The 11,828-nt window shown below is 34.1% G+C and overlaps 1 protein-coding gene across 2 annotated transcripts; it reads right to left on the bottom strand.

Annotated features, from left to right (window-relative positions):
* Positions 1–43: 43 nt before the first annotated feature.
* Positions 44–10,696, bottom strand: LOC105323772 (COP9 signalosome complex subunit 1). 2 transcript variants are annotated; one of them, XM_034455405.2, is made up of 14 exons: positions 10,579–10,696; positions 6,070–6,159; positions 5,728–5,912; positions 5,180–5,341; positions 4,738–4,873; positions 4,464–4,541; positions 4,177–4,317; positions 3,749–3,843; positions 3,409–3,514; positions 3,124–3,204; positions 2,631–2,768; positions 905–991; positions 737–784; positions 44–597 (listed from the first exon to the last, which is right to left on the bottom strand). In XM_034455405.2, the coding sequence occupies exons 1-14, from the start codon at positions 10,609–10,611 to the stop codon at positions 523–525; spliced, it is 1,455 nt and encodes a 484-aa protein (XP_034311296.1). In that variant the 5' UTR covers positions 10,612–10,696; the 3' UTR covers positions 44–522. The 2 variants fall into 2 exon arrangements, with proteins under 2 accessions (XP_034311296.1, XP_034311297.1); XM_034455406.2 differs by having other exon boundaries at positions 4,177–4,314.
* Positions 10,697–11,828: the final 1,132 nt, after the last annotated feature.

Genomic DNA, 11,828 nt, shown 5'->3' with positions numbered 1-11,828 from the left:
TGGAAAACCCAGTTAAAAATATAAACCAAAATCTTAACACAAATTTGTTAACATTCACAGTTTACAAAAGCAAACTGAATTTTTAATAAAACTTGTACAAAGTACATGTACATTGCAATATACAAAACTGGAATTATTTCATCTTTAACTACATGTACAGTGTATATTTCATTTGACAGTTTTAAATCAGTTACAATTTTAGAAAGTCATGCTGAATATTAAAAGCAATATTCAATGTCTATACTTCAGAATATAAAATTTTATGAATTGGAACAAAATTTTTGGTTGCTCATGATTGATTCACTGATTCATAAATTGACTTAAAAGAAACAGAAAGAAAGATATAGAAGGAATCCCTGCAAGGATCAAGCGCTGGCTGATCAGTGATAACGTTGCTATCAATGAGTCCTGATATGAAACAAGGCTGATTTAGCACTACATGCAGGATGTCTGTCTCTGACCCGCTCAGTCATCGCTGACAGAAGTCTTTTATCACAGAAATAGACACCGTCTATTGTACGGTCAGTTCCTGGCAGATGAAACTGTCCCTGGCGCTATTGACATCTCTCCTCCTTGACCCCCATCTCTAGGTGGGCTCTTTAAAAAAATTATTTTCTTTACATAGATAAATCTTCTAAAGACACAAATTTACTTGTAGTAATGGAGAAAAAAATCTGTAGATCAGTAATACAGTAGACCGAACACACGTTTTTTAAAATGTTCAATTATTACTTACTTTTACATGGATTTGATTTCGTAACATCGCAGATCTCAGGATTAAAGCCTAAAAAATAGAACAAATATATAGTTTTAATATTAGGACGTACAAATAACAAAAAAATTGTTTACAGTTTAAGTGGAATGCAAAAAACTTTGTGTTGATGTTTACTAGTCAAGAATTTACTTTAGTACGTCGCTGATACTCTTTGCCCATGGCAAAAGACTTCTCAAAAGTGGAACTTCTCTGATCTGTGTCCTTTGCATATAAAATCTGAAAACAGCAGTTATTAAGTATGTTTACCATCAATAAATATCAGAACAAACTTGTTTATCATGACATACTGGTAATTAAATGTTACGGATTATTGGACAGCAATTACATCCTTGTAATAGTCAATAATTCACTGGGATAAATGACAATAACTGTGCAATTGCATTCTTAAATTATTCAAATTTTGTATCACAAAATACAGTACAAATATGATGTATCCCATTCAGTTTCTTGTTTAAAATAGTCATCACAAAGCAAACTTTCAGAGAGAGGATCTCACACCTTATTGTGAAGGTCTATGTAAGCACTGACTTACATGTACATGTAACTACATACAAAAAGGATCTCAGACCATATAGTGAAGTTCATGTATGTGGGCAATGACTTAACTTTCACACAAAGAGGGGACCTCACACAATATTGTGAAAGTCTACGCAGGCAATAATTTAATGTTCACACAGAGAGGATCTCACATCATATTGTAGAAGTCTTTGTCGGCAATAACTTAACTTTCACACAGAAGGGATCTCACACCATATTGTGGAAGTCTATGTGAGCAATGACTAAACTTTCACACAAAGAGGATCTTGCACCTTATTTTGGTAGTCAATGCAGGCACTGACTTTACTTTCACACAGAGAGGACCTCACACCATATTGTTAGGGTTAATGTATCCAGTTTCTTGTGGAAAATAGTCATCAAAAATCAAATCTAACTCAGAGGGGATATTGCACCTTATTATGGGAGTCTAAGTAAGCACTGAATTAACTTTCACACATAGAGGATCTTGCACCTTATTTGGGATTTTATGCATGCATTGACTCAACTTTCACATAGAGAGGATCTCACACCTTATTTGGGATTTTATGCATGCATTGACTCAACTTTCACACAGAGAGGATCTTGCACCTTATTTGGGATTTTATGCATGCATTGACTTAAAGCTGCTTGGTCCGATTTTTTTGTTAATACAGTATAAAAAATTTTTCTATACAAACCATTTATCTTAGAAAGTTATGGACTTTCTCCTATTTACACCAGCAGAATCAGTCTCCTTTCAAAGTTAGAAATATTCAAAGTAAATAAAAATAATTTCTTTTTGGGCAAACGAAAAAACAAACCAAAATGCATCACAGGAATGTTTAGAAAAGGAAACCATTTGGTTTTGTCCCCCGAATAATTGGGGTTATTCAACCTGCATGCTATGCATCAATTGTAAAGAAAGCAAACTTCAGAAATATTAGCGAACAAAACGTACACATGTTTATTTGTTATTTGTCTGATCATTTCGACCTTTATTTAAAGCAATTTCAAAGTCGTTATACAACCATACCCGTTTCGTTGTCAGGGGTGAACTTAACATGAGGCGAAATAACGCGGTACCCTTTCGTGTCGTTTGTTTTGTTAGCAAATTTTGTACGTATTTTTCTTCATTGAAATTTGGCTTAATTGACTGGGGAAACTACTGCAATGTCTATTATTATACATATACTGAGCATAACCATCGTTTAAAAGCGTGCATAAAATTTTATATAAAATCGGACCAAGCAGCTTTAACTTTCACACAGAGAGGATCTCGCACAACATTGTGGTAGTTTGGGGGCATTGACTTATCTTTCACATATAGGGAATATCGCACCTTATTGTGGGAGTCTATGCGAGCATTGACTTGACCATCCAGGATTAATTGCATGATTTCATCTTCAAGAGCAGGAACTGTTGTGTTGAAGGCTTCAGCCATTTTCCTCATGTCAGCGGATAAATATGGACTAAAATACTAAAAACAAATAGCAATTTACAAAATAATTACAGATAGCCATTTTTAGCTATTGATTTATACATAGATCTAATAGAAAACTTTTTCTCATCAAATGCCATTTACTAGTAACTAGAAGCCGGTGTAAAATTTTTAGGGATGGCAAATGTTAACCGGCTGTATCTTGTGACCTAAAATCTATTTCCTTTAAAGGGGACCAGTGTAACACATGCGAAGTACATGTATGTCAATCATAAAGGTACAAAACAACGTACCACCTTTTTTTTCGAAGGGGGAGGGGGATTGAACTCTTTATTGAACTGATATCAAAAAGTAGTAAGAGCATTGCAACTCGATGCAATACATGTAAACTTACCTGGCATAGAGCTCTATTTCTTATTTGTGTATACAAGACATTCACATGTGGAGCTAAATACATATCTAGTAGTAGATTATCCTACAAAAGAAGAAACCACATTTAATTATACAGGTCAAAGTTTTAAACAGGTAAAATGTATGTGTATAGAATTACACTACATTCATAACCATTGAAAGAATTCAGAGTCATCCTTGTTAATGCATGTACTCTGCAAGATCAAAATTTATTTTTTTTCTATTATCTGTTGCACATAAATACAAAATATTTTTTTGGAAATCTTACCTTGATTTCTCCTAAAAGTTTTAAACATGACGCATACTTTGATTCATAAAACTTATGAATTATGTCACGAAGCTGAGGTTCTAATTCTAGGAATAATTTAAATGAGCTGCAAAAAAAATAAAATAAAATTAGCATATAAAAAGTTCAGTATGAGATCAAGAATCCATTAACAGTCCTTGTACAGGTACATGAACTTAGAGAAGCTTCTCTTAGAGTAATCCACATTTCACTAAGGAACTTTTAAGAGGAATTTGTCAATCCTTTCAAGACATTGATTTAACAAAGAACAGTCGATTGATTAGTACAGTAAATTGTTCATATCAGTCAATATAAAACCTACCTGCTAGATATGACATTTTTCTGCAATTCTTGTCTGTCAAATGATGCAAGGGCACAAAGAGCACCATAAGTGGCAACATTACAAGGTGAAAGGAGCTGCAATAGACACCACAGTGTGAGGGTATTGGGTAGTAAATATCCACCTGTACACTTAAACGAACAGGTAAACAGCTGATACCACAGCGTTTAAATGCGACAATCCACATATACAGGTAAACAGCTGGTACACTGACCTAGACTGACCTAAACAATTTGTCCACTGGGGCAGTCCATTCAGCACTAGTTATTTATTAATGCTTAAACAATGTACACATTTATTTTGAAACTTAAACTTTGCATCCATCTTACTCTACAGAAATTCTTATCTGAATAAAGCAAGCAATCTCTGTTTAACTTTGGAAGTTCTTCTAATTTTAGATAGAGGCTTACTTCTGGAAAGTCACAGTAGTCAAAGTTGGCTTGAAGGAAATATTTGGCAGCGGATTTGTACTTCTTGGTAGCTAAATCTGCTAAACCTGCAGCACATTTTAATTTTGTCAACACAATTTGGCCACCATCTTTACCATGCTGCTGAAATCACAAAACATCTCAAAATATAAATATATAAAAATCAAATCAAAATAAATGATTCCAGGTTAAATTTTTAAAATGTTTGGTTTGTAAAAATTGGGAAAGATGTACAAATCAATGAGGTCAGATGTAGACTAAAGACTCACCTCGGCCATTTCTGGTGTACTCTCCGCTTTGTTCACATAACTCTGCACATGCGACCAATTTTGTAAATAAACACTAACCTGTCAAACAAATCATTTATCATAAAAAAACCATTAAAACCTACTTTGTCAAAATTAGTTCACTCATTACTTCACAAATTTAATTTACATATATATCAGTGTAACCTGTTTACCCAGTATTTTATATTTCCAACATGTTTTTTTTTTTATACTCGGATCTATACTCATTGCTGAGGAATACATTATCTACATGTACCTTTATGACATTCAAACACATATTGACCACATGTTTAGGGCTGGTGCAGTAGTCCCTGGCTCTGGAGTAGCACTTTAATGCATTACTGAGGTCTCCGTAGTCTAAGTAATGGTCACCTAAGTCGTCATGCCCACGTCTAAAATATAAAGCTAAATCATATCTTGCTCACAGAATTCACAATGTAACAAGCAAAACATTCACATACTCAACCCTCAGCTTATAATAAGCAATATGCACATCCATCCCATTACCCATTTGATTTTATGAAAATATATATCAGCTAATAAGATTTGTGATCATGATAGCTATTTTAAACCCAACATATCAGTGCAAGAAGTAACAAATTCAAAAGGATTTCAATTAGTTTAAGACTGTATCTTTAACCTCTCTTATAATTAATCTATGAGCAAAACTTATGGCATAGTCACCAAGTGACTGATACCTGATGCTCTCCTTTATGGAGTTGCTTTTGTAGTTTTTGAGGTCAGTGTCTAGCTTCTCCAGTTTGAGGGCGGCTTTTTTGGAGGTGGTTTCTATCCACTGTGTGTCTAGGCTGGGGACATTGTGAATGGCTCCAGCAACAGCATCTGGAAGACTGGAGGACCTACAAAAAACAACAAACAACTTGTCAACACTGGCATCATCCTCTCCTTGTCTTATTATTCATCAGTGTTAAAAATAAGATCACTTATTCACTATCTAAAATGATGCAAAATTGTAATCTTTTGGAGTTAATTTGAAAAAAAAGATGTGAGCACCTTTCATCAAAGGAAGCATTTTGTGTAAATCTCTTAAACTAAAGTTTTTTTATCAATTAGATTTCAAAATCCTAAATTCATCACTCCTCTGTACACTAATTTGATGATTATTTTTATAATAATTCTGAACGTAGAGATGTTTAAGGGGGAGAAAAGCAAAAAGCATAATGGATACCCCCTTCTCCTCCCTCAAAAAAAAATAAATATATAAATCAAGGTGTAAGACACTTACGATGTGACTGCCTCTTGTAGTTTTCGGTGGATCTGTTGATAGAGACTAGTGTTATAGGTATTCATTACATAGGCCAGAGCCATCCGCAGTGCCTCGACTCTAAGCATTGGACAATGATCAGCAATGAACAGCAGTCTGTTTAGTTTTGCCAGTCCACTGTATTGAGCTGCATACTGTTCCAAATCCTGTTAGTGTAATAGTGAACAGTCTCAGTTCCATAAGAAAAAGCAGACCAGATAAATATACATATATGTGCATTCCTTTGTAACTAATACTTGAGGTTACTTTTTACAAGCAATATACTAGAGGCAGTGAGTCTTGTTGCTTTCTACAATTATTTACCAGTGTTGTGTTTTCAACCACATATCGATCCTCCTCCACGTTGTCATTTTCTTCTGGCTGAGCATCAACCTGCATCGGCTCTATGCCAACCTGAAAAACCATACAGAATTATTTTCCAGAACAAATGCAGCAATATGGACAAGGCCTATTTTAAAAGTAGATCTGATATGCCTTATAGTTTTAATGGATCAGTAATGATAAGAGCCAGAAGGGTTTTCAAATTGTTATAGATCTATGTTTATCAATGATTCATATTTTTAGAACTTTGATACAACAAAATTAAAACACTGAGGGAAAAAGTATTTAAAGCAAATCTAATATATGTCCTATATATAAAATATATGCCACCATTTCCATGTTACTTACATGTTCATCAATGTATGTTTTACTTTGAGTGCTTTGAGGTTTTATGTATATGCATAAGAAAGTTAAATAAAAATAAAGTTGAATTTGAAGTACTACAGTACTACACCAGTAACTATTTTATTCGGACTGATAAAATTTGCTCTGGACTGGTAGAACACACAATGTCATCAGTACGAATGACTGATAGAATTTCCTGGTTTTCGGAAACTCTGAAATAACACACTTCCTTAGATTTTTAAATGATACTGTTTCATACCTGTAGTATTAATATTTGTAAATGTCTGTTATAATTACAGAATATAAGTATTCTTAAACACTGAAATACTTGTTATCCTTTCTGAACTCAGATCATTGTACGTAACTATAACCTCTAGACAATTCTATAAACACCTTCATGATAACTGCGGTACAGCTCTCTTGCACGGCAAATTGATATATTTTGCTGAAATTTTAGTAGATAATTAAATGACATCTATGAAACAATCAACAATACATTATTTTTCACCAAAATTTGTCATTTTGCCCTGCAAGAGAGCACTAACACAGTTACTGTGAATGGATCTTTTACAGTAATATGACATCATGTTGACAGAAAAATCAACATTTAGTGTGCTAACAAAACAATGAGAAGGCAGGCAGAGTACTTTATAAACCTGGCCCTATTTATAGCGAGCACAGCGCCGGCGAGCGAAGCGAGCTTTATGAACCAGTGTGCACGGGAAAAAGAACGAGCTAAACCTACAGATTCATCAAACAAAACTTTTTGTCTACGTCCCATAATGCTCTCTAATGTTTTCACCCATGGTGCTATGCCAAAAATGGCCGACATTTAACTCGTAATTTACGGTGTCTTGAGGTTTAAAAACATGTTTTGAGTAACTTTAAAGCTGTGGTGAGACCCAAGAGATATGTTTCATACTTCCATACCTTCGTATTGAGTCGTAAACAAAGACAAAAAAGCTCATGGATGACATCACAGTGCTGTCACGCTATATTTCCCGCGATAGATTTAGAAGTGGATCAAACATCTGTAATGCGTGTACAAGCTATTTCAGTATAGACTGCTATACCTGCCTCATTGACATATGATTTGTTTTTAATCTTTTTTTTTTTTTTTTTTGATATAGAGATTATATAAATATATACTGGCAAGAGCCATATTTTACTGTCATATCGATCCCTTTTTAAGCTTGTTGTGCATGCATGTACAGTAGGCAGGTAAGTATATGAGTAGGGAGGAAATAAACAATATGACATTTTGAACTAAATATAAAGGAATAAAGAGAAAAAATAAACAGTTAAAAAAGTATGCAGATATTGCATATAGTCAAACCATTATATTTGGAAGTGGGAAATTACACACATACAAACAGGGACCGCACTCTCTCTCTCGGGGCAGGGGTAGGGGGTTGCGCTGTATGTATCATAACCATTAAAATTAGTACCTTTGGCATACTTATTGTAGAGAAATAATGGCATAATCCTGTTATTTACTTCGCGAAGTAAATAAGTTTGACGTTGTTGACGTTAACGTCAAATCTATCTGCATACCTGTGTACTCTGTTTCTTCTTGCACTCCTTCTCTGTCTAATGTCAGTCGACCCAATAAGACCTTAATTCCACACATTTCGACTCCTGTCATTTTCGGCCCGTACAAGTAGAATCCATTTATTCCGTGATAACAATTTATGAACTTATCAATTTATTCCATAAACAGGAGTATATTGGCCTACATTGTTTCATAAATATAGCTTCTCATTTTAAAAGCGAAGCGAATAACAGGAGTATATATATACCGAGGCATTTCATTCTAAATAGCACTCCAAGAGGAAGAATTCTCCGGGAAAAGGGTTTCTTTGGGGGAGAGATATATAAAAAATGGGGCTTGGTATTTTTGGGGGGGAATGAACATTTTAAAAGTTTGATAAATATAAGTTTTCATTTTAAAAGCGAAGCGAATAACAGGAGTAAATACCAACGCAAAACCTTGGAATTTATTTGCTTCGCGAAGCTAATAACAGGAGTGTATATATATATATATATATATATATATATATATTTATATATATATATATATATATATATATATATATATATATATATATATATATATATATATATATATATATATATATATATATATATACACACACCGAGGCATTTCATTCTAAATAACACTGCAAGAGGAAGGTTTCTCCGGGAAAAGGGTTTCTTTGGGGGAGAGATATATAAAAAATGGGGCTTGGTATTTTTGGGGGGGAATGAACATTTTAAAAGTTTGATAAATATAAGTTTTCATTTTAAAAGCGAAGCGAATAACAGGAGTAAATACCGACGCAAAACCTTGGAATTTATTTGCTTCGCGAAGCTAATAACAGGAGTATATATATACAGAGGCGAAGCGAATAACAGGAGTATATATATACCGAGGCATTTCATTCTAAATAGCACTGCAAGAGGAAGGTTTCTCCGGGAAAAGGGTTTCTTTGGGGGAGAGATATATAAAAAATGGGGCTTGGTATTTTTGGGGGGAAGGAAGATTCTAAAAGGTTAATAAATATAAGTTTTCATTTTAAAAGCGAAGCGAATAACAGGAGTAAATACCGACGCAAAATCTTGGAATTTATTTGCTTCGCGAAGCAAATTACAGGAGTATATATATACAGAGGCGAAGCGAATAACAGGAGTATATATATTATATACCGAGGCATTTCATTCTAAATAGCACTGCAAGAGAAAGGTTTCTCCGGGAAAAGGGTTTCTTTGGGGGAGAGATATATAAAAAATGGGGCTTGGTATTTTTGGGGGGAATGAGGATTCTAAAAGGTTAATAAATATAAGTTTTCATTTTAAAAGCGAAGCGAATAACAGGAGTAAATACCGACGCAAAATCTTAAAATGTACTCAAAACTACCGCAATCATAAGCCCATGAGGCGCACTTGAATTGTTGTCAGTCAAGGTAAAAAAATTCAATCGTTCTGAATCGCATTTCTTCCTGAGAAGAGTTCAATTTTTTACAATACAAGAGAAGGCACACGGGATATTTACATTTTAATAAGCATACAAGCAATATATTTTAGTATAGTAGGGATCGTTAATGCTCGACAATTTCCGTAACCGGATATTGTTATTGTTTACGGAGAATGTAGTAGAATAAAATCTTAATCATTTATTTTATATTTAGTGAAGGATTACGAACATAATTTGGTACTATAATAATAACATGTTAGCATAAAAGTAGATTTTACAAATTCATAATCCAACCGGAAATTGTGTTAGAGAGGATAACTCTTTCAATAACGATAACTCTAGTTTATGAAAGCGGAGGCGGCTTCAGTTTTATAGAAAAGGTAACATGACCAATTACTTACACTAAAACCTCAGTAACACTGTCCATGAAAATCTTATGGATGTTTTTACGGAATAAATGAATATATGCTTGTTTACACTGAAAATGACAGGAATGGAAATTTGTTCTGAATGTGTATAATTGAAGTAAGAATGCACATTAAATGTCATTGTGAAAACTTCTGACACATTTGACGTTAACATCAACAACGTCAAACTTAGTTACTTCGCGAAGTGAATAACAGGATAATGCCAAAATAATTTCTCAAAAATTCTTTGACGCTCGTTGATACCTAAATAACACTAAGATGACAATGATGCAAGGTATGTATAATTCTTGCTGCACTCGCCACAACGGTAGAACCGTAAAACACATTAAAAATGAACGGAACCTTTATCTTATACGCGACTTCAAAGAACTCTACTTGGATGGTGACTTCTTGGGAAAAAAAACTAACTTATAGCTGAGGAAACGCGGGTTAATAGCAAGACAGTTATGTACAAGTTGTTGTAACAAAATTTTCGATACGTGATGCTATATTAACGTCACACGTTATACTAAACCTTTTATGTCAACCTTTTAATCATTCATTGTTTGCAAATTTCAAATATTGTGAGAGAAAACGTTAATAAGTTTCCGCCATCTTCTGCTTGTCAACTTCGTGTAAAGTTACCATGCTACACATATAAATCTGGAAATGGTTTTCAGACATGATAACTTACTCAACATTAAATCAAGATAAGGGTTTAATGTCCTTCTGTTATTGTTTACAATGCTAAAAACACTAAAGTACCTGTAAGAATCCTGGCTGGATCGGCAACGGCATTTTTTCCGGAACCGAGTGTGTGCTGAGAGAGTGTGCGCGGAATATACTAAACTTTCAAACCAAACGCGGTAATGATCCGGAAAAAAAGACCCAAAACGATTGGGCTGGGGTGTCAATTTAATGACAGCGAATAATTATTAAACCCGAATTTGACGATTTAATTTATAAAAGATTTGTCTAAAAGCAGTTTCTTAACCACGATTTTTAACATTGGCCCAGTGGCAGTGAGTGGCAGTGTTCTCAATTAAATCAATGTCTCTGGTAAAAGCAACACTTTTGAACTTTTAGCACGTGAGTGTATGATAACACAATGATAGGCTCTTAACGTTTTATGAAAAATGATATGTACATATGTACAATGTACAACTTAAGATGAATAATGAACTCGAATTTTATAGTTATACAGGCACGTAGCATCGGGGCAGGCCCCACCCCCCAGTTTTTCTCGCAACAACAATCTTTTTAAAATTTACATATAAAAAATTGAATTATCATGGAGTTGCCCCCCCCCCCCCCCACACACTTTTTTGGATTATGTGAAAATTGATATGAAAATAAGGAAATGAGGAATTAAATTGAAGTTATATACTTCGCTCTAAAAACCTTTATTACCAACCGAAACAGTTGATAATTTCTAAAATCTTTGGGTCTGGATCCGCTAACACAAATTCTTTTGGTCGGATGGATATTTATAGTGATTTCATTTTGTACGACAATCATCTCAAAAATTGCCGTGGAAATTCCAACATAAAAACACGGAGTTTTACTTTTAAAGCATATTAAAAAACCTTGGATTAATGATGCCACAGAGGCAGTTTAAGGGGGGGTTGGGGGGGGTTGGATTGATACTGTTACAGTGACGCTGTGACAAATACTCATCAAACACGTTTAATGGAATGTAAATCACGTGACACACCAGGTACAGACGTTGAAGTGTTATCACATACATGAAAAGTCAAGCAAGTTCACAATAGCTCTTTTATGACTGTAATTGTATCTTTTTTTCAAGTCAAAATAACATACATATAAGCATGCACAATGCGGTACAGTTTACTCCTATATATGTATTAGCTTTTGATGACTTATGAACAGTGACCAGTGTGAGGAGAAAGTCGTATCTAATTGCGCTCCTGTATTTTAAGACTTTTAAACGTTGTCTAGAAAGAAATTTGCAGTATGACAGGATTACCACTCCTCTGAATGACCACAGAACCGGT

This window comes from Magallana gigas, chromosome 7, assembly GCF_963853765.1.
Source record: "Magallana gigas chromosome 7, xbMagGiga1.1, whole genome shotgun sequence".
Taxonomy (NCBI): domain Eukaryota; kingdom Metazoa; phylum Mollusca; class Bivalvia; order Ostreida; family Ostreidae; genus Magallana; species Magallana gigas.
Note: the sequence above shows the minus strand (reverse complement) of the source record. Positions and strands in the feature narration are given on the sequence as shown.

Excerpts from the sequence above, each read along its gene's own strand:
- LOC105323772 (XM_034455405.2), bottom strand. The coding sequence starts at position 10,611 with ATGCCGTTGCCGATCCAGCCAGGATTCTTACAG. Across the intron at positions 4,542-4,737 it reads TGTGTTTGAATGTCATAAAG|GTTAGTGTTTATTTACAAAA; the intron begins GTACATGTAGAT and ends TTTGTTTGACAG. Across the intron at positions 598-736 it reads GAAATCAAATCCATGTAAAA|AGCCCACCTAGAGATGGGGG; the intron begins GTAAGTAATAAT and ends ATTTTTTTAAAG.